The sequence below is a fragment of the Eupeodes corollae genome, chromosome 3, assembly GCF_945859685.1.
Source record: "Eupeodes corollae chromosome 3, idEupCoro1.1, whole genome shotgun sequence".
Lineage (NCBI taxonomy): Eukaryota > Metazoa > Arthropoda > Insecta > Diptera > Syrphidae > Eupeodes > Eupeodes corollae.
The window spans coordinates 118063024-118087037 of NC_079149.1; the positions used below are offsets into that span (position 1 = coordinate 118063024).

The 24014-nt window shown below is 32.8% G+C and overlaps 2 protein-coding genes across 3 annotated transcripts in view; one reads left to right on the forward strand and one right to left on the reverse strand.

The window, feature by feature from the left end:
- Positions 1-1222: 1222 nt before the first annotated feature.
- On the forward strand, positions 1223-10575 carry LOC129950284 (hepatocyte growth factor-regulated tyrosine kinase substrate). Of its 2 annotated transcripts, none has more exons than XM_056062176.1 (9): positions 1223-1371; positions 1579-1663; positions 1734-1998; positions 4850-5086; positions 5148-5270; positions 5351-5449; positions 5737-5946; positions 9046-9895; positions 9955-10575. In XM_056062176.1, exons 1-9 carry the CDS (start codon positions 1338-1340, stop codon positions 10344-10346), a joined length of 2295 nt encoding a protein of 764 aa, XP_055918151.1. In that variant the 5' UTR covers positions 1223-1337; the 3' UTR covers positions 10347-10575. The 2 variants fall into 2 exon arrangements, with proteins under 2 accessions (XP_055918151.1, XP_055918152.1); XM_056062177.1 differs by having other exon boundaries at positions 5148-5267.
- A 2923-nt stretch (positions 10576-13498) lies between these two features.
- The window catches only part of LOC129952628 (guanylate cyclase 32E), a 64727-nt gene continuing 54211 nt past the window's right edge, over positions 13499-24014 (reverse strand). The window contains exons 15-23 of the mRNA XM_056065357.1: positions 23495-23592; positions 22938-23248; positions 22670-22839; positions 19060-19243; positions 18769-18909; positions 18507-18699; positions 15035-15241; positions 14796-14954; positions 13499-14601 (exon numbers count right to left, since the gene is read on the reverse strand). Coding sequence (XP_055921332.1) covers positions 14128-14601; positions 14796-14954; positions 15035-15241; positions 18507-18699; positions 18769-18909; positions 19060-19243; positions 22670-22839; positions 22938-23248; positions 23495-23592 — 1937 coding nt within the window. The 3' untranslated portion in view covers positions 13499-14127. The remainder of the gene's footprint in view (positions 14602-14795; positions 14955-15034; positions 15242-18506; positions 18700-18768; positions 18910-19059; positions 19244-22669; positions 22840-22937; positions 23249-23494; positions 23593-24014) is intronic.

A 24014-nucleotide genomic window follows, 5' to 3' on the forward strand; every position in this document is an offset into this window, starting at 1 on the left:
GTAAACTGATGGGCATTCCCGAAAACGCGGGTATTACGGTTAAATTGTTTAAGGGCAGGAATGCAACTGGCTTTTTTACTAGTTTACTATTTTATGTTAAAATAAGGGTAAAAAAGCGTGAGGCAAGAAACTTTACGACGATGTTCTAGTGAAGTTATCGAGTTGATGATGTTTATGCTACCAATCAATTTAAAAGATCTTTTTTGAATACTGTCCAAGAGGCTTAATTAAGTTACTGGAGTGCCAGCACAGAGATGAGAGTTATATTCAAGTTTCGGACGGATATATGTAGTTTTTGTAGATTGTGAACCAGATCAGACGGTGAGACAAATTTCTTGCTTCGCCTTAGAAAACCAAAACCATTGCGGTATTTTTGACGACATCGCGTGTGATCGCTCCACAAAAGGTGGTTGTTGATGCACATTCCAAGGATGTCTAGATTTTCAGTTTCGTTGATGCAAGTGCCACTCATATATAATGGCAAGGAGGGTATATCTGGCTTTAACGATACAAGACAGCAATGGGTGTTCGAAGCATTAAATTTCACGCGATTTTTTATTTATCATTGAACAATGCTGTATGGGTCGGATTTTAATGAGCTAATTATATTTTGCCATTCAAGTTTCACATCCGAAGAGGAGGGTTGTGAGTCTGGAAACGAATATGAAAAGCTAAGAGTGCTATCGTCAGCTAAACAATGTATTGGATTACAAATAGCACACAGAAGTTCATTTATATAAATGAAGAATAGAGTTGGAGACAAAACGGAGACCCGGGGCACACTAGCATTTATTTTATAGGTTTCTGACTTGAATCCGTCCAAAACAACTTCAATTAAGAGTTTAGAAAGAAAATTTCTTATCCAACGAAGAAGAGATTCGTCAATACCAAAAAAATACTATTGAAAGAACTTAGATTAAAAATTAGAAAAAATCATAGAAACTATTTTATTCGCTTATTTAATGTGTCTGAAATATTAAATGAGAATTTATGACAGTTAATTTTTTATATTTTTTTTATAAATTTGACAGAACTTTTAGCTAAATAACACAAAAAATTGAGATTGTAGGCACATAACTCATAAATATATTTAAAAATAACGAAAAACTATAAATGAAACTCCAAGAACATCCGCTGTACTAAATATATTCCAATCTGTTACATTTTAGTTTTCTCACGTACATATAAAAATTCTACTACATCTATAAGACGTCAACAACAATTTTGTGGTCAACTGTAAATGTCAAGCGGTGAAAAATGAAAATCGTCAATCGTCTTTTGTGTTTTAAGTTTTAATTATTTGTGAAATTTTTACAACTAAATAAACGAAAATCAAGATGTTTCGCTCATCGACATTTGAAAAAACTCTTGGTAAATATGTACCACGATATAGTTTTCGTTTTCATATTCTAACTCAATTAAAAAACTTCTTAAATTGTTTTTGTTTGTTTGAGTTATCAGAAATCTTGTGACTCATTCTTTGTCGATTTTGTAGATTTTGCATTTCTTATTAGAAACAGAAATTGACTGATAATAATTATTAAATCAATCAATACCTTTGTTTTCGTTGTTTTATAGAAAATGCTACAAGCCATCTACGCCTCGAACCAGATTGGCCGTCAATTCTTTTAATTTGTGATACAATTCGACAAAATGATGTTACGTACGTATACATGGAATTATTTTATACATTTTGACCCCAATTGACCTTTCTTGTTCCTTGTCCTCCTTAGACCTAAACAGGCGTTCCTCGCAATTAAGAAGAAAATGTCTTCACCTAATCCTCATTCAGCTTGTTATGCTCTTTTGGTGTTGGAGAGTGTCGTAAAGAATTGCGGCCAGCCAATTCATGAAGAAGTATTTACAAAGGAGAATTGTGAAATGTTTAGCACTTTTCTGGAACAAACTCCTCATGAAAATGTTCGCCAGAAAATGCTCGAGCTAGTGCAAACTTGGGCATATGCATTCCGGACATCTGAGAAATATCAATCAATTAAGGTAAGATTAATAATTAGATGGTGGCTAAGTTTTTGGGAAGTTCTTGCATATATGTAAGCAGGTTGGACATCGTTTAAGGATTCATAAACAAAGAAGATTTTGTTTGTGCAAAAGTGAAAAGTTCAAAAGCTTGCTGGAGAAACTATACGAAAAATAATAGAAAAATGGTCAGGCCACAACAATCTCTGATACTCCAGAAGCATTTATCTTCTAGCTTAGTTTTTACTAGGTATTCAGTTTTAAAATTTCTGATTAATTAAGATTAAACTTATACATATATGCAGATGCAGACACATTTCTACTCATAATTCTTTTCTATAGAGTTTTCTAATTTTGATACTTAAAAAATGCGTAGGTTTATTTCATTTCAAAAAGGAAGGTATATGTATATAAAAGAAAGTAATATCAGTAAAAAGACCACCTCCTTTCTTTTTTGTCACATTTTCCATGACCAATTCGAAGGAATTTCATCTGTAAAAGGCCTTAGCTTTCACATGGTCCCAAAAAAAAAGTCTTAAAGTGTCAAATCATAGTGAAGCAAATCTTTACATCGCTTTGGAGAAAGTAAGATATTTCAAAAGCATTTGATAGGGTTTGTCATTAGGCTCTCTTATCGAAAATACGTGCTTTCGGTTTTCATGAATTTCTCCTTCATTTGATTAGTAATAACCTTTCAAATCGTTAAATACAAGTTTTATTGGAAGGATTCAAGTTTGAAAACCACAAAATAAATGCTGGTCTCCCCAAGGCTCTGTTCTATCTCCAACACTCTTTCTCATTTTTATTAATGACTTCTCTCTGAAATACATTGTTTCGCTGACGATAGTACTCTAAGCTTTTCGTATTCGTTTTCAGATTCACATGATTCTTTGGATGTGGAACTGCAACGAAAAAATATGATAAGCTCATTAAATTCTGACATATACAGCATTGTACAATGGCGATACAAAATCGCTCCTGCAACTTACTTAAGCCTCTTGGACAGTATTGAACGTAGAGCATTCAGATTGATTGGTGATATTACCATCATAAAATCATTTAGGTCGCTTGAACATCGTCAAAATGTTTTTTGTCTCACCCTCTTTTACCGTTATTTTAACGGTTTATGCTCTAGAGAAATAGCCAGTCGCATTCCTCCCCTTAAACACTTCAACCATAATACTCGCGCTTCTTGGAAATCTCATCAATATACCCTCGAGCTCAACTTCGGTCGTATTGCCAAGTAAAGATATTCGTTCTTTAGCCGTACTGCGAGAATGTGGAATTGTTTGCCACAATCTGTCTTTCCAGCCATTGCATTATTCAGGAATTCAAAACCAATGCAATGCATGTTATAAAACAATGTAATGTTTCAAATATGGAAGAAATTTACAAACCATCAGCACTATTTTCTATTTTTCGATGTTTGTCACAACATGTCAAACTTTTTCATCAAATTCAATTCAGTTTTCCACTTCTAAAAACTGTAACTCCAAAAAGTATATCATTTAAATGTATATTCAAAAATCATTTTTTCTCCACTTATAGGACTTGAACCCTATCTTAGGCTAGAATTGATAGGTATAGAAAAAAAGAGAAGGCCTAAAGAAGAAAAAACATGAAAAGGATCCCCTTTTAACCAGACAAAGATAATTCGTTAAAACTTCAACCAAAAATGTTTTACAAATTTAAGCTTAGAAATAAATAAAATCTAAATCTTACTAGGTCTTACTTTAAAAACTGTCTATTCATCCTTTCTCTTCTTTAACAGTACAGCGGAGTTTTCAACAACAAAATAGTTACTCTAAATTTCGTCATCTTGGTCCAAGAATTTGATTTGTCTAAACTGAAAATCCTTAATTACTTACTGCAGGCTAAGAATCCAAGCTGTTCGTTCTCTTTTCATTTGAATTGTAAGGTTATCCGTGAATTTGAAGATGCTTCACAAGTAATTAATCTAGTATGTTAAAAAGGGCCTAAAGATTTGGTTGCAGTGTCGTGTAGTTTATGTTTTCGGGTAATCCTTTCAAAAATCATATCTTTCACAATTTGACATTTAAATCAAACAAATGTATTCAAACGTCCTTCTTGAAATTTCATAACTCATAGCATTTTCTTTTGAGGAAGACTACCTAAAAGTTGGTGTCGTCTTTCTCTCTTGGAGGCTTAACACTTTTTGCATAAGATCAACTCTGACATCACAAATTTGCCTCTTTCCGTCCCATAATAGAAATCGAAGTCTTCTATCTTTCTTTCCGTTTTTCGTTTGCGTTTTCATCACATGTCGTTTGGTGTGCGTGATTGAAATCCATTGGGGTGGTTTTTCAGACTGATATCTGTTCTTTTGATGCTATTTCCTGAGAACATTGCTCAGGTGTCACAGTTCTGCATTCGATAAATACTTAGTTATTCGTTAAATGACCATTCGCATGTGCTTCAAGGTAGATTACCCCCAAAATTGTCGAATTATCCATTTTTTGGAAAAGAAATAATAAGCCCCCTTTTAAATAAAATTCCAAAAATTTCTTACTTCATCGAATCGGCTTAGAAGCTTTCGACTATTTATTCGATATTCCCTTTAACAGCCTAAACCAATAAATAATTAAAAATGACAGCAAATAAATAGCAACTCTCAATTTCTCTTCACACATTCGTTCGTTGAAACACCCAATCTACCCACATTTCCATTTACAATTTCCAAACTAATCTAATTGTTGTCAGAGTTTAGAGGAGAATGTTGGCACAGTTTCACAATACATGTGCTTGTCATAATGTCTAAGATAGAAAAGGTTAAATAATTTTAATTCATAACAATTTATATAAAATAAAACAAATAATATTATATTAAATCGTTTTTTGTTTTAAATTTCAGGACACTATGACAATTCTAAAAGCTAAAGGACACACATTCCCCGAGCTAAAGGAAGCCGATGCAATGTTTACTGCTGATACAGCACCAGATTGGGCCGATGGCAAAGTCTGTCATCGTTGTCGTGTTGAATTTTCATTCACTCAACGAAAACATCATTGCAGAAATTGTGGACAGATATTTTGTAGTCAATGTTCAACAAAACAATGTCCTTTGCCAAAATATGGTATCGAAAAAGATGTAAGTAAAAATGTTTTTTTTTGTATCATTCTGGACTTTAAGAAGAAAAATTGTCATTCAGGTACGTGTCTGTGATGGTTGTTATACAAGTTTGCAGAAGCCCTCCAGTGGAAAACCTCGACCAGCTGAGAATGACCTACCAGCTGAGTATCTGAATAGTTCTCTGGCACAGCAGGTGCAGGTGGTAACAAATATAAATTCACATACCCCCCCCAAAAAAAACAGGGAAAACTTAATTTAATTTTTTTTTGTTCATGTTGTCAGACACCACCAAGAAAAAGCGAACAAGAATTAAAAGAGGAAGAAGAATTACAATTAGCCCTGGCACTTAGTCAATCGGAGGCCGAACTAAAGAAAAAACAGGTATCGTGTTGTTAATCTTAGCAAATTATAATTTGTTGTTAATTTTGTGTATGCGTCAATGAAATTCATATTTTGTTCTTTATTCGAGTAGATACTTTATCTCTCTTTTTAGTATTATAATTATTGTTAAGTGAGTCAGTCATATGTTTGATGTGAGTGAAGATAATAATTAGTATTCATACACATTTTGAATTGTTGTGTGTAGTTGGTTGGTTGGCTGACAATCGATTTTTATTTGTTATTCTTATTTATTTCTTGCCGTGCGTCGTATTCGTCGTCATCTATAGCCAGCAGTAACAACTTATCGAATGTTGCAACGCTCACCAAGTCCAGAAGCACCACCACCAACTCCAGGTGTTGTCGAAGACCCCGATTTGGCCAAGTATCTGAATCGTAGCTATTGGGAACAAAGGAAAGTTAATGAATCACCAGCAAGTCCATCGGCACCGAGTCCAATGCCTCAAGTGATGACAACTGCTCCCGTAATAAGTAACAAGGTAAACAATGATTATTTATTTTATTATTTGCTGCTTTTAAGACTGTGAGAATTATTATTTGTGCCTAATGTTTTGTCTAATCAATAATCTATTGTATATCTGTAAACAATATATCAGGCACATATGAGAATACTTCTTGTTTTGATTCGAATATGTAGCGAGGTTATTTTTATGTTTGTATTGCATTTTTGTTCTTGTAAGTATTAAAACAATGAATTCATGAATTTTATAAAGAAAGAGAGAGACAATTAAATGACTAAAACCGACAAAAACAAAATAATTAATTTATTTTTAAGCATATAGCTGTCTTCTTTTGTTTTTGTTTTTTATAGCAAAATTAATTTGTTTGTTTTGATTTTATTTTATTCGTCTTTAAATGTATTTTAGAAATTCAAATAGGTACTAAAATTATATACAATATACAGATGACGACATTAAAATAGAAACACCAAACAGAGTTTTTAAAATTCAAGTCATAAAAAGATTTTTTTTTCTTGCAAACTAAAATACCCATTACTTACTTTAGGTGGCGCTTCAGTCCTGTGTGAATTAGGGCCTCACCCAACAAACTCCATCAAGATCGGTTTCGCGCTCCAAGTTTTGTGAGGTCACTTTCCACTTGTGAGCGCCACCTGATTCGTGGTCTTCCTCTACTGCGCTGTCCTGTGGGTGTGGATCCGAAGACTTTTCGGGTCGGAGCATTGGTTTCCATGCACTCTACGTGACCCAGCCATCTTAGTCGTTGGACTTTTACCCTTCTGGCTAAGTCTACTAAGTCTAAGTTAAGGTGCTTTCATCCGCTTTTGTCATAGGTACTTCTGCACCTATAGCAGGACGGGGATGATAAGGGTCTTATGTAACGACACTTTGGTCCTTCGATAGAGGACTTTGCCACTCAATTGCTTTCTTAGCCCAAAGAAACAGCGGTTAGTAAGAGTTATTCTTCGTTTGATTTCAGCGCTGGTGTTGTTTTTTTGGTCTTTAAAATACATTCTAGGAGATTTGAATGGGTGCTTAGGGTCGTTGTCTTGCTGTAGAACACATGACAGCATCGTATTCTTCATGATATTCACCTTCATATTTTCATCTATTTCACCCTAATCAAATGTATTGGTCCAACGCGATACCAAGACACAATTCTTGACCGTTTTCTGGATATATTTGGAATTTGGAACGTTTTGTCTGCAATCACTTCGGAACAAATGTATCTTTGTTTCGTTCATACACAAAACATTCCTCCAGTTTTTTCCCACCCTAATCAAAATGATCGTGTGCGAATTTAAACCGCGTTGTTATACGTTGTTTTGCTTAGAAACGGCACCATTCTGGCGATCCTTCTAAGCAAGTTAGCTTAAAAAAGTCTTATACGAACAGCTCTGGAAGTTATTAGAAGCTGTAGTTTGTTTTTTATTTCCCTTGAAGACTTGTACGGATTTTATTTTTGAGGCGCAAATGATCTTTCTTTACTTCCTAAAGTGAACTTATTGTTTTATAAAAGTGAAACAAATATTAAAGACTAATATCTTTGATAGTACTAGTTAAAATTAAGGTTTGTGTTCCAATGAGCTTCTATTTTAGTGTACACCAAAAACACAGTCTTACCTAAGGAACGGTTCATTTCCAAACAATCAACAAGCTAAAAAAAATCATGTTATTTTGCATAAGATAGTCTAACTTTTTTTTTAATAATGGTTAAAATTACTTCTAATGCATGTTTTTGTTTTAATGTAGTTTTACTGTTAGCGACTATCTCTGTGTCTATTTTTATGTCCATATCTGTATGTTCATAAATTAGGGTGCATTTTCTGCGTACATACAATCAAATATTCCTTTATATTCGAATCATCGAAAAGAAAATTGTATAAGAAAATTCGCTGGGAACGTCGGTATATCTATTGGCTAAAATGAATATTCCCAAAATTGCTGAGAACTCCTGCAATATCGTCAGTTCTTATTCGTACAAAAAGAAACACATTTTTCACAAGATTCAATTTCCATGACATTTCAGGAAATTAAAAGCAAGTCGCTAACTAAGATTAAAGGTACATGGGCTGAAAAAACCAGAGGGTTGGTCTAAACAACTTTATTTGAAATCTGTGTCAAAAGCCAGTATTGCTCTAACATTGGAACACTTGTAGAACGGTTTACCTTGAGCATAAAAATAGGCTTAAGTTTTAGTAATGAGAGAGTGAAAGAGGTCGGTGGAATAGATCTGTACGTAAAACTTTCAGTTTGTTGAAACCAAAACCCTATTTAAAACATTCAACGAAAGCTTGTTTTTGGTCAGAGCTTTTTTACAAAAAGAAGCCAATACGACTTATTGATATCTTCTGCTAACTCCCGCAGCTTCCTTTTTCGATCATTCAAAACGACTTTGTGGATTTTGTTGATGTTTTCTGGTGTTTCCGCCTAATTTTGATGTTTACTTTATTCTGCACAATCGGTGCCTCTACTACGTTTGGAGTCAGAAAACTAAAGCTTCTGATGAAACTTAGTCCACATGAAATTTGTTTAGCTATTGCTTGGCTTGAACATTTTAAAATTAACATTGTAAAATTGATTTGGATCCATTGTTTTGAAAATAAAAAAAAGTAGCATCACTCTAAGCTCAGTAGCTCAAACTTATCAATAACACACTAAGCGTCATCTATATGTTAGGTTCGGGACTTTTCAGTTCGAATGTTTGTTTATCTGAGAGTTTTTTATTCCAAAGGGGAAAACACAGAAAAACGTAAAACATTTCTTAACCCGTATGCGCTCATTAAAAAGTTTGTTTCCGTATACTTTATGTGCCATAGAGAAAAAACTAAAAACTAGTTTTTTTCTCTCTGATTGTAGCAAAACCCGAAAGGAGGACACATTTCTCGCATCGGGCCTGAAAACCTATACATTTATGGAGACTTTAAATTGTACAGAACTTACAGTAAAGGGCTCTACCTTAGCTTAAGTTTTTTTTAGACAACTCATCATTTTGTGTAGAGTCTTAAATTTCATTTTACACGGTATCGTGTGTATAATACCTGATTTTTTTGCAGTCTTTCTTGATATTAGATCGATACAAGTTCCAAATTCAAATCTTAGTTTTAATTTTTTTTTCAGATGTTGCCTGATGAAATTCAAATTGACGAATTCGCCAATAACATGCGTAGTCAAGTTGAAATATTCGTGAATCGTATGAAATCGAATTCAAGTCGTGGTCGTAGTATTTCCAATGATAGTTCAGTTCAAACGCTATTCATGACTTTGACTTCTTTGCATTCGAATCAATTGTCTTACATTAAAGAAATGGACGACAAACGTATGTGGTATGAACAGCTTCAAGATAAATTAGCCCAGATCAAGGATTCGCGTGCTGCTCTTGATGTTCTCCGACAGGAGCATATTGAAAAACTTCGTCGTATTGCCGAGGAGCAAGAACGTCAACGTCAAATTCAAATGGCACAGAAGTTGGAAATTATGCGAAAGAAGAAACAAGAGTATTTGCAATATCAAAGGCAGTTGGCTTTGCAACGGATTCAAGAGCAAGAACGTGAAATGCAAATGCGTCAGGAACAACAGAAGGCTCAATATCGAATGGGTCAGACTGCATTTCCTTTTATGCCAAACCCAAATCCCCATGCTTCGCCTAATCACCAAATGAACAACATTTACAATCCATATGGGTTTAATCCGAATTCGCCTGGTCAAGTTCCACCAGCTTACAATCCACAAGGACAGGTTGGACCCCAGCCTGGGCAAGTTATTCCTCCTCAAGGTGTTCCACAACCCAACATGAACGCCGCGCCTATGCCTGGAATGTATACCCCGGGGATGCCAGGTGTGCCTCTACCAAATCATCCTGGCATGATGGTTCCGGGAATGCCACACAGCCCAATGGTGGGTGGAAATGCAGTTGGCCAACATATGAGTCCACTTCCAAATCCTGCTGATGGAATGACTAATATGAATGGTATGGACCTTTGACTTTATCTTTATTATCATTAAAATTAATTTATTTTATTTTTATAGCTCCCAATACACCCCAACAACTTCCCCATTCTCAAATGAACCCGCCAATGACTCACGTAATGCTCCAGCAACAAAATGTTGTTCAAAATCAGTCTCCAATTTCTACCGGTATGATTCAAACCACTCAAGCTCCCCCTTCTATGGTTCATCCAATGCAACAAGCTCCAGGCACTGCACCACCAATAGTTGGACCTGTTTCAATGCCAAACATGAATCAACAACAACCACCCGTTCAAACGACAACGGCTCACCCAGTTCAACAAAATGTGGTGGGTCCGGCTCCAATTGAAAATTCAGCTGTTGCTGAGCCTCCAGCAGCTGTGCAACAACAGAAAGTCGAAGAACCACCCAAAGAAGAAGTTACCACAGCTGAATTGATAAGCTTCGATTAAATATGCACTTTTAGTTTGTAACAAAGTTATTATTTCAGATTTTATATATAAATTTTATTCGGGTTAGTAAACAAAAGTTTAAAATAAAAAAAGAACTATATTTCATTCCGTAAGCAAAAACGAAACAAACTGAGATGCGATATTAATTAATAATCGAATAAATTAAACATACTATTAAAATTACTTTTATTGAAATTCTCGATGAAAATAAATGTTTATTCAACGTGAAGGTTTTTTGTGGTTCTAAACATTTAGGATATATGTTTCTGTTCAATAATTTATAAAATTAGTAGTGACGAAATATATTTTAGCATATTATTTACAAGCATTGCCAACGTCATCAAGCGAACTGCTTCATCCGCTCAAAAAAGAAGCCTGGACCATCGAAATCTTGCCGGTTGAGTGGAAGAAGGGAATTATCGTCAAGCTTCCAAAAAAAAGGAGATCTAACAAAGTGCGAAAGCTGGCAAGGAATTTGCGTTCTAGCTGCCGTTGCCAAAATAGTAGCAAAAGTCATACTGGAACGCATTAGATAACACCTTAAGGCCACACTCCATGCCGAACAAGCAGGATACCGCGCTGGATCCTCCTCTTTTCAGCCCTATCATGAATTCCATCGTAATCGGAAATTTTTACGAATCCCGAAAAACTGTATCATTAAATCCGTTCGTAATGCAAAATTGTATGAGATTTTCCACTACGAACGGATTATATGATACAGTTTTTCGGGATTCGTAAAAATTTCCGATTACGATGGAATTCATGATAGGGCTGATTGATCATATCAACACCCTGCGGATCATTATTGAACATTGCGTTGAATATCGATCACTACTACACCTGCTGTTAATCAACTTCGAGAAGGCCTTAGATAGCTTTAACAGGGAGTATATCTGGTTGACTACGGAGGAGAGGCATCCCAGAGAAACTAATTGCTATTATTAAAGCAACATATGATGGATCCAAGTGTCACGTTCTGCACGATGATAGGTTGTCAGATGATTTTTAAATCCGTAGCGAAGTCAGACAGGGCTGTATTCTGTCGCCATTATTGTTTTTGTTGGTGATAAGCGATCTACTGCGCGTAGCTTTGTCAGATAGCGGAGGGGTCAAATGGACTTTGACATCCTATTTAAAGCACTTGAATTACGCGGACGATGTTTGCTTAATCTATCTTAGGATCATGGATCTCCATCAAATGACAACAAGTGTGGAGAGAGAAGCAGAAGTTGTGGGGCTGAAAATTAATTCCAGCAAAACAAAAATGATCAGCCTCGGAACCCTACCACCCTCTCAAATAAATATTTCCTCGGAACCGGTGGAAAAAGTGGATAGCTTTCAATACCTTGGAAGTATAGTCTCCATCGAAGGCGAAACCGAACAAGACGTTATTTGCCGCATCGGCAAAGCAAAAGAGAAGTTCGGTATGTTGTCGAAAATTTGGACAAATAACTCTATCAGCTTAAGAACAAAGCTACGACTGCTTCGCACAAATGTCGAATCTGTGCTTCTTTATGGGTGCAACACTTGGAAGGTTACTTCAGCCATAGCAAGAAAGCTGCAAACCTTCGGCAGTATTTAACTTTGTATTCCAATTGTAAGCAGAGGAATAAGAGAATCCTCAAACAAGAGAGCTTTGGAGAAATGTTAAAAAGTGTCTTCCTTCCCCTAAAAATGTTAATATTCTTTTATTTATAAAACAAATATTCTAAATTTAGCAATAAATTATTTTTCACTTACATTTTGCTTACAAAAATTAACAAACCAGACATCAAATGAAAAATCCGCTGCATTTTATATGCGGCTCTGAATTCCATAGAATTAATGCTTTCACTTGACGACGTTCACCGACGTTACCGATATAGATTCACTTCAAATGAATAGCAGAATAATGATTAGTGAAAATTCCCCCCGATGAATAGCAGAAGAGGCCTGTATAATACGAAGGCGTAAGTGGCAATGGATTGGACATACACTTCGTAAAGGTAACGACTGCATTGGAGGCCAAGCAATGCCGTGGAATCTGCTCACACCAGAAGGAAGAAGAGCTGGACGACCGGGACGTTTTTACCGCTTTCCCATTATGCAGCCTAACCTATTCTTGAATTACTAGTTTTAAGAGTTTTAAAAAGAATCCAAATTATATAAATTCCATACAAACTGTGTTTTCGAGTTTGAATATTTGTTTTCAGCCAAGAAATTGAAATTACTTTCTAGGTGTGTATGAATTATAGGAACAATTTTATTATTTGATTAAGTTATTCAGTTATTAACTGAAACTCAAATGGAAGCAAGTCTCATCATTTTGTACATAAATTAAACTGGAAAGGGGTTGGAAGCGGTAACTGCTAATATCGTGCCTAATATTTGCGGATGAAATTGATTTTTTTTTCTGTTGGAATAAGTTGACGGATTGCGGAAAGCCTTAAATTATAACTTTTATGGATGGAGTTGGTAGATATTGGAGAAATAAAAGGTTTAGCTACAAACATTTTAATTTGGAAATTGTTCCAGATTACAATATTTACATGTCTTGGCCTTTTCTTCAAAAAGAACTTTTATGCCAACATTTCTGATGCAAAAATATCTATTTCTTTGTTCTGCATAGGGATTAAGCTAAATTTCATGCCACTGCTTCCTCCATAACGCTGTATAGTGCTCAAATGCGGCTACGCGGAATTCGATATTTCTTAAGCGCATTAAAATAACTTTTTTTGCGTTTTTTTTTTCTTAACTCCTGACATATGTATATCACTTTGGGAGGCATCCACACCTCCCTACCTAGGTTGAGTATAGAGGGCAGGTCAACTAGCTCACATGGTCAACAAAATATGTTACAGGAGGACAGGGCCGGATCCCATTTCTTGATGATGACGTTATTTCTACCAAAATAAAAATTATAAAATTCAACTTTAGGCCAGGTCGAATTAAAACATTATATTTGAGGCCTAAGACCTTGGTCTTTAATTATTAAGGGAAAACACTTTTTTTTTGTTTTTATGTAAGAATACACTTAGTTTTATTTAAAAACAATAAACTTCATACATATTATGTAGATATACCGCGTAACATCAAACACTTTATTTAAAAAACTTATATTTAAAAAAATGTATTAAATAATTTTTCTTTATTTATAATAATTGTATTCGGTGTATAATAATATAATATATATAATCTTTATTTATTTATGTATGTATGTGTTTCATAAAAATTCCAAAAAAATGTTTTATTTTTACTTCTTGCCTTGAGCAAGTTAAATAGTGTTCGTTTGTTTTGTATTTTATATTTCTTCATTTTTGTTTTTACATATTCGATAATTTCAAATTCAGTCAATTTTGTGTGCTATGTGTATATCAATATTTAAGTTTTATCCATCAACAATTCAATGCACTGATTTACCTATCTTAATTTTATCCTTAAACATAGGTACATTCATACATTTTTATTTTACATAAATACTATACCTATACATTTTTTTCTTTTTAACATTCAATATAACATTCTCTATAGTATATTTTAGTTTTTTTTTTTAACATCACACATTTATTTATGAGAAATTTTTTGTATTATTTGCCGCATAAATATTTTCCCCTTCAATTCTAGTTTTTCTATATATTTTTTTTTAAATTAGCTACATTTCAAACCACAACCTCAATTACCAGACACAACACTTTTAGATTTTTTAAATTTAGTTTTTTTGTTTTTTTTTTTTTAATTTGTTTTTAATTGGCTTTAGTTTCCGATCATAAACTTAACATAATCATAAAATATGTGCCATTTCTTACTGACGGAATGTTATATGAGGTGCAGAACGCGGCCCTCTTGGTCCACCGTCGCTAAAATTCGAACTTAAATTGCATACACATAGGAAATTTCGATCATTTTGCCTTGAAGGCAATTTCCCCCCCTTGAAATGATTTATATCTGAATTTCGTTCGATTACAAAATTAACATTATCATCAGAATTACGATCGAATATGCATTTTGTTCGGCAGGCACAGTATGTTTTCGGATACACCAAACGTGCTGAACTTGGACGGATTGGCATGTTGATCCGATGATTTCCCATCACTTGTAATTGAACACTTGATAGACTCGATGAATTGCATTCATTTGATAGGCGTAAAGGACGCAGTGAATCACTATCGACGTTACTTATGAGATCTGGAGTTATGTCACTTTTCCGGAATGGTACATGTGGCTCGTAAGTTTTGACTTGACCAATTAGCCAATACGTTCGCATTTCACCTTTTCCCTATAAATATAGTTATACAGAAACAAATTAATTAATTGCATTTTACATGCACAAAACTAATAGAATTAATAAATTGTCAAGTTTTTATTTTTAATTTAAATAAATGGTTGCATGTCCTTGTTCTTGTTCCTGTGTGGAAATCATTGTCTTATGAATAATTCAAACAGGGATATGATGGATGAGGAATTACATACCTTGACATTTGTTATGCCTCTTTCAGCACAATGAAAACCACCCACTTGCTCCAGTAATGTATACGTTTTCTCTGAAATATGAATCCTTAAGGCTTCCCCACTGCTTTCCATTCGAGATGCAGTATTAACAGTATCTCCAAATAAACAATATCTCGGCATCTGAGAGGTGATTAAAATGAGATGCACATGAGAGTAATTGGTTGTCTTTTTTTTAAGGTAAAAATAAATAAATACCTTACCTTCATTCCAACAACTCCTGCAGCACATTGTCCAGAATGAATACCAATTCGAAATTGTAAAGATTCTCCGGGTCTATGTCGGATTTCTAATTTCGATACGTGTTCGAGGAGATGAAGAGCCAGGGAGGCAATTTCGCCAGCATGTTTATTTCCGTTGCGTATTGGGAGGCCCGATACTACCATGTAGGCATCTCCAATTGTTTCAACCTGGATGATAAAAAGCAAGATGTGAATGTACCTTTTATTTATGTAGTTATTTCTAAAAATTGAGAATATTTAAAAGGAAGTAAATTTAAGTTGACCTGAACCATTGAAAACATAAATACAGAGTGTCGAACAAATCATGCTAAAAAATTACTTTTCGTATACGCATTTTGTTCTTATTTTGTATGTAATTATTTAGGAAACAGAAGTCTTGAGCAAAATACGAAACTTAAAATATTTCTCCTTATTGTTGCATACAAAAAAATACGACTCATGGTTCAATAAGTTTTAATGTAAAAAAACAACGCAAGACCCCTAACAATATTAAGAAAATTCTAAAATTAAACATTTAAACTTCAAAATTTGGGACTCGAACCAAAGGTCAAAAATATCGGAAATAAGCAAAAGTTCTAAAACTAAATTTTTGAAATGGTCTTATTTTTCAATTTGTTGATTTTAGTAAATAGAAATTATATTCTTCTAAGAAAATAAATTTTGAACTGAAGATTCTTAAATTTTTGGTGAAAATTTCGTCGTTTAAAAAAAAATAAGGAAATACCTTTTTTGGGTCTTTTACCAAATTTGATAAACACTTATATTTTTCGAATCAGTAACACCAAATAATAACTACAAATTTGAATTGTTGGAAACAAATATGGTCTTAAGAAACTGACTAAACAAAATTTTTATAAAATAGCAGTTAAGGAGTTTTTTGCTAAAAAATTAAATTTTCGAAATTTCAACAATTTTTGTATTGCAATATTTTATTGTGAGTTGATTTGACATTTGGTATTTTTTTAAAAACGCTACTTTACATATTTTGTAGAACATCACATGGTCTTTAAAGCCTAGGTAAAAAATTTGTTTGTAGGAGTTATCATTCAAATGTTATATAAATTTGAAAGCCTAAATTTTCGTCAAAAAAAACATTACAAACTTTTTACGATTTCATGTTATTTTTGAGGAATTGATGTAAGTTGATAATAACGATGTCTTTAGTAGCGGTACCAATTTTTATCGATATGCGAATTACTTCGAGATGAAATGTCTATTTTTAATTTCTGATCCTGGCTTTAACTCTGTAGACTGTAATGAATGATTTTATACTGAGTTGTATCATATCACCCCCTTTCTATTTCGTATCTACAAAACCAACATTTTTCGAGTCTGTCAAACAGAACAGAAGATTTTTCTTGGTAGATCAAAACATTAAAACTAGTTGTTAACTTCCCATAGGAAGTTATTGTAATGGGTCCGATTTGTCAAATTGAAAATTTTGACATTTCTCGACGTTTCAGGGTCCCTTGAGTCGAAATAAAAGATTTTTAGAAAGATGTCTGTGCGTGCGTGTGTACGTACGTTTGTACGTCCGTACGTCCGTACGTTCGCGACGTTTTTTTCGTGGTCCATAGCTCAAGAACCAGAAGAGATATCGACTTCAAATAAATTTTGTTATACAGATAATAAGGCAGAAAGATGCAGAAAGGGCTCTCAAGAAAATTGCGTGGGTGGTTTTTTTACTATAGCAGTTTGAAAAAAAGATGAAAATTTTGGTTAACCCTAAATATCTTACGAACCAAAAACGCTAGAGACTTGAATTAAATTTTATATAATAGATTGTAACGTGATACCAAACAGGTATATTTTTTGAAAAAATCAATAAAACGGTTTTTTTTTTTTAAATCAATAAAACTGAAAAAAAAAATTTGTCACCTCCAAAATTTTACGACTGAAATATGATTTTATCTCTAAAACAATTTTGTGCAACGAAGAATAATGTTTTTGACATCTGATAAAATTTTGAGAAAAATCTAATTGACAGTTTTTTTTATAAAAAATAAAAATCTAAAAAAAAAACATTACTCGAAGTTCGTAAAAATTGAATATCGATTCAAATATCTTTTCAAAAACTTGAAATTAAGGCTTCAATTTTATTTTATCTTATAAGAAATATTGTTTTCAACATTCTGAAAAATTTTGAGAAAAATCGAATTGACAGTTTTTTTACAAAAAATAAAAACCTAAAAAAAAAATTTATAAAAGTTGGTAAAAATTGATTTTCAACTCGAATATCTTTTCAAAACTTTGAGATATTGGCTTTAATTTACTTTTATCTTTCAAAAAATCTTGTTGTCAACATACAATTTAAGTTTGAAAAAAATCGAATTGACAGTTTTTTTTACAAAAAATAAAAACCTAAACAAAAAATTTATAAAAGTTGGTAAAAATTGATTTTCGACTCAAATATCTTTTCAAAACTTTGAGATATTGGCTTTAATTTACTTTTATCTTTCAAAACATCTTGTTGTCAACATCCAGTTAAAGTTTGAAAAAAATCGAATTGACAGTTTTTGTACAAAAAATTAAAAACCGAAAAAAAAAATTAACAAAAGTTCGTAAAAAATGATTATCGACTCAAATATCTTTTAAAAACTTTGAGATAATAGCTTCTAACTAATTTTTTCTTATAAGAAATATTGTTTTCAATATTAGGACAAATTGTGAGAAAAATCGAATTGACAGTTTTTGTACAAAAAATAAAAACCAAAAAAAAAAGTATAAAAGTTGGTAAAAATTGATTTTCGACTCAAATATCTCTTCAAAAATTTTAAATATTGGCTTCAAACTAATTTTATCTTATAAAAAATATTGTTTTCAACGTTTGGTAAAATTTTTAAAAAAATCGAATTGACTATTTTTTTACAAAAAAATAAAACTCTAAAAAAAAACAATGCCTACTAAAACTTGGTAAAAATTTACTTTCGGCTCAAATAGCTTTTCAAAAATTAAAAATATTGGCTTCAAACTTATTTTATTTCAGAGAAAATATTGTTTTCAATATTCAGTAATTTTTATATAAAAATCCAACAGTCCGTTTTTTTCATAAAAAATAAAATCTACAAAAAATAGTGCTCAAATTTGGTAAAAATACATATAGACAAACTTTTAAGCAAAACAAATCGACAGACGGGATGGGAAGTTATCAGTGTGGGTCGCATCCCAGCCTCTTTTTTCTTAAAGTAATAACGAATTTTTCGGCACCCTGTACCTTTCTTCAAGTTTTCACCCATCGTATTTTAAGCTTTCATCTGATATTCCTTACTTAATTGTTAGTTTTTTTTTTATAAATTATATGTACAAGGTGTGTTCAAAAAGTACCCTGAATTTTTGTTTTTTCAAATACAAAATTTTGACCCGCGAAATTTAAAAATTTCGGGTACTTTTTGAACACACGTCGTATGTTTTTAGAAGAATTAAAAATGCATACCTTATAAACATCATAGCCAGATATAATTGAATCACAACAGGTGTATAAATCATTAAGCATTTCAATAACTTCAAATGGTGTACTTTTTGCACAAAGTTCGGTGAAACCTACGAGATCACTAAAAAATATTGTAACACAATCAAAGCATTCAGCTTCGACCGGTTCTCCCCGTTTAAGAGATTCTGCTACGGATCTTGAAAGTAAAAAAAAAGATTAGTTTCGTGAAAATGCTTTGCTATAAATCTTAATTATTTTTTCTTACCGCGGTAACATTTGATTTAATAATAAATCAGTTTTTTTCTTTTCTTCGTATAATAAATTCGTTCGCTCTTGAACAAGCGCTTCTAAATTATATGCATATTTTTCCATGATTGATAACATATTATCAAAGATATTTGATTTTCTATAATGAAACAAAATTATTAATAATAAAATAATATATATAGTGGCTCCCAAGAGTAATCGGACGCAAGAAAAAAATGTTCTAATTAACCGAATTAATATAGAATTTCTCTTTTCGAACAAGCTTGGGGGCCACTGTACATAAACTTACAATCCAGCTTGTAATTCCTTTAATTTAATTCGAACTAAACGAATATCAGGTCTCGCTTCTGGATCTTCATCCCAACATGAACGTAAACACAATCGAACATATTCTGGCACTTCAAGGTATGCTATTGGTGGTCGAAAAACTCCATGTCGATACATTTCAGAATTTTTCACTCGTGCAATTATTTCTTAAATTAAAAATGAAATGAAAAATATTATTATCTCACATAATTAATTGAAAAACTTTGCTAATATATAACGCTTTTAAATGGTTAAAATAAAAATTAAATAGTATTCTGTTCCTGTATTTTGAATTAAAGTCAATTGTGTGGTATTTAGAACAGGACTTCATGTCAAGTTCATCCAATGAAAGTTCCAACTATAGAAAATCAATGAACCTCAGATGAAAAACAAATCGAACTTTATCCCACAATTAAGGGAACAGTTTTAAAGGTCATTATACAAAATAACATGACATGATATTTGGGATAGGTAGGCGTCTTGATACGGAGAAAACTTTCCGTCATACTTTTCTCGTCTTGTTATTAACCTTAAAAACATATTTCCAGGGTTATAAGGCTGTCATTTCATTGGAATTTTATTTAAGAAAAATATATTTCGAAGGACATTCACACCAGTAAAGGAAGGAATTTACAAAGAAATGGAAAATATACTGATGGGAGGAACAAAATCTTCCTGAGAATTCCCGATAAATCACATTGTAACAAGGCCGCCTATAAATAGTTCGAACTTGAAATAACGAAAACAGAAAAACAAGCTTGGAACAGAGACTTCAATGTAAAAGTTTTAATCTTCTCAAGCCCAAGACAAACAGCACTCTTCTGATGAAGAACTTAATGTTGTTTGTTCTAAATTCTTATGAACGTCAATGGTAAATGGAGAAACCGCAAAATTTATGAGAAATATATTGAATGTTACAGTGAAGACTTAGGGCAATGCGAATGTTAACACGTTTGGGTTGTGGTTATATAAATTGTAAATTTGGAATGGAAACACACATTTTCTTAGCGCTCTTTATAAACTTGAGGCCTGTATAGTGAATATCGGATAAATTATAGCTCAATTCTTAAAAATTACGGAACAGCGAAAAAGTTTGGTATGAGTGTAGGAAGATGTGGGTTTATATCGGCTAATTATATTTTTGATATTATAACCAAGGTAACATTGCAGGGTAATAGTTACAACCAGAGAGAAAAAAACTTATTTTTTTTCTCTCTAGTTACAACTGATAGCTAAATTATTTGGACAATACTTATTGTTCAATCGAATTGGGAGTCAAGCTGACTTTAGTGTAGATGCAGGGATGTTATATGCTTTTCTGCAAAAGGAAGAAGTGCTTACTTGCACCTCCACGTGGGGGCTCCCGGGGATCAAGTTAGAGAAATCAGTGCAGCTCGATGATGAATGATACTGATCAATTCATAATTATTGAAAAAGGCGCAGCTTAGAACCGTACTGAGAAAATTCTCAACTTAAATGATACACACCCAATAAGTATCAGTAAGTATACAAATCGAATAACTATGTGTCATCGATATTTAAAATAAGTTTTAAAAAAGTCTGAAGTGGAATTAAAAGTCATTTTTAGAAATGATCTACATCTACATTGTAGATAAAGCTCAGCTGATTGCATCCCACAAGATTTCGAGCGACCACTTCTAGGGTTATCTTTCCTAGATGTCACTTCAAAGACTAAATTATCATACCACTGAAGATGTGGTACCACGGGGCATGTTAAAGCCCCCTGATTAATTCCAGGAACATATGTTGGGATGGCCTCCTTGTGTGAGTATCGTGGTGGCTGTGGTTTTTTCTATATGCATAGGGTAATGATTTTACATTACTCAAAAATGTATGTATAGATAGACAAAGCTAATACCAGATGTTAACAAAGAATTGAATTTGTTATGTCTTGGCTGCTTAGAAAGAGAAACTCACTAAAAGCATTTAACCAAATAAGAGAGAGTAAATCTTTGCGTAAATCCTTTTGGTTAATTTCAAAGACTAAGCGAATATACAATGCGAGGGGCAGCAAGTTAGTGTAGAAACTTGCCGTCAAAGTAAAGCTCACAGCCAGGTGTTGAATGTTTTAAGCAATTATTCTCTCTGTTAAATCGAATTAAATAGAGTTGAATTTCTACACAAAGACAAAAAAACTCGACAATTTCAAACCTGGAACAATGTAGCCCCACAAGGCTAGGTTATTAAAAGCATTAAAAACATTAGCTATTACTAATAAAAATACCAAAAAAAGTGTATGCCATTAAAACTACAATCTGATTTGCTAACTCTTTTTAGAAGCGGTATTCACCACATAATTTTAATTCAAAGCTCAGATCGTTTTAGTTGATATGGGCCATTACACTTGGTAAATTTGGAAGCTAAAACCTGTCTAACTTAGCTGTCATTTGAAAGGTCTTAAAATTACTTGAATGTTCTCCATTTCGATAATAGATCTCCTAACGAGCGAACAACGCTTTAAAATTTTGAATACGTTTCACAATTTATACGTAGCCATTCGCTCGCATTACACGATTGTTATGGACGCCATTATCGTTAAGCCAATGACCGTTTGGTGAATCCCTTTCTTTCACCAAGGTCATGTGATTTGATACCGTAAGATTTTTTTCTGTAGAGCTAAGTAAAAGATCGTGTTCATGCAATAGATCTAGAAGTACTTTTGCTGCATTTAAACCTTAAACTAATACTCGAGTTATGACGGGGTTAAAAATTACATTAAAAGAATCCCACTCTGCCACTTGAATGATATTGTTTTTCACACTTGATAGAAAAGTTCAAACTTTATATTGAAATTGAATTTTTTTTAAATTAATGTTTCCGACCTCTTCATCTCTACCACATCTACCACGTGACAAATTTTTAAATCAGCTCTGTAAGCTCTCAAAACACACGTTTGAAAATATTTTTTGTACGAAAAATTCCTTGCCGGCCCTCGATCTAAAACAGATTTTCTCTAAAAATATCTATTGTACAAAAAATATTTATTTTTTAAGTAATTTTGATTAAATTGAACTTCACCCTCTTTCTCTTGATTTTGTTCTCAACTCCAAATTTGTGGTACTCCTTAGGAAGTTTCAAATACTTAAAAAAGTCCTCTTTCTTTTCGGTTAGTCGTAAGGAAATATCTTATTATCTTGTGATTTAATAATCAAAAACACTTTATAACTTTCCTTTGCTTAAATTTTAAATACTCGTAAATACCCATACAATGTAGGACGTGGGTATGTATTATTGTACATTTCCAATTCCTTACTCATGTTGCTGGTGTTTAACCTGCACCCACTAAGTCTTTATAAATGCTACTTAAATGTTCTCTCTCCCGAGGGCTGTTATTTACAACATCAGCTTAATTCTGTTCAAAACTGTCATCATTCATTTATCTTTGAACCGATGATGGTAAAAATACATTTTAATTAAACAAATCTTCGAGGCCTTGCAGATATTTTCCATTACAAAACTTCTGTTCATGGAATTCAAATCCGCTTTCAGTGTATGGAATACAAATTAAATAAATTTAATTTCTACTAATAAAATTCAAAACATTAATAAAGAAGAAATTATCAAACTCTTACCTTCACTGGAATAAGCCGTATCTCCCCAGGGTCCTTTTCTACCGATTATTTCATAAAGGACGATACCAAAAGAATAAACGTCTCCTTTTTGTGTGCCTCTTGGTAATTTTCCTGGATCCCTCAACAGCTCTGGAGCCATCCAAAGAGCACGTTTAAGTTCTTTTTCTCGCCTTTAACACCACAAGCACAATAAAATTACATCAGTAATAAATATTTATTTCGATTGTTATGTATTTTTAGATATAAAACAAAAAAGAATTCATCTTACTTATTTGGTTCTTCTTGGCCAGACTTAAATTCGTGCAAACCAAAGTCTGATATTTGACATACCCATCGTGAGTCTATCAGACAATTGCTAGATCTAAGATTTCCATGGGATATAATATCCGAGTCGTGTAAATAAATCATTCCCTTCAGGATATCACTCACTAATGACGATATGAACATATGATCCAAATGCAGGTCCTCATTTGCAAGGACATCTTCAAGGCTTCCACGTGCACAATATGGGGTGAATATAATAACAACTCCATGGTCAATTGAAGCTCCTATAAATCCGATTACATTTTCGTGGCGTATCTGTTTTATAAAATGACAATAATAAAACAAAATTAGACATTTGTTTGTTTAAGGATTTAATCAATCTAAAAAAGAAAACAAATTTCAAGGATATACTCATAATGAGAGAGTTTTGTGGGCGCATTATGTGTGTAGGTTTAATTCATGTTCACAACATCAAGATTCAAACAAACAGTATTCATATTTCTTTTTTTATTATTATTATTTATTTAATAAAAGAAAAAACAAAATAAACAAATCTCTGACCTCCCGCATCTGTTTGAGCTCCTTTCTAATTGTTCGAGTTACATCCACAGATTTTTTGTATATCTTTTTCATCGCTACGATGTTGCCACGGAAGAGTCCTTGAATTTAAAAGAATAAAAGAACATAAAGAATACATTAGCATTGTGCTAAACAACAATATAGGAATAAGGACCTACGACGTAAATATTGTGGATTTTTGTTATTGTGTGTGCAAATACAAACACAAATAAAAAACAGAAATACAACAGGAAGTGGTAGTGTTATTTGTTAGACAAAAGACATAGTGGACCATTAAATATGCTACCGGAAATATCTAATTTCATGATAAAGTAGTTTGAAATACCTAGACTTAAGCTTCAAAAAGCTCTTCGTTAACTCTTCCCATAAACTCTGATAATATTAAGGCTATGCAAACAAAAAAGGATAGATTTTAACAAAGTCCAAAACAACTTTTACTCCCTTTGTTCTTTAACTTCCATCCAAAGAAAGTTTTTTGTTTTTGTAAAATTTATTAAATGTT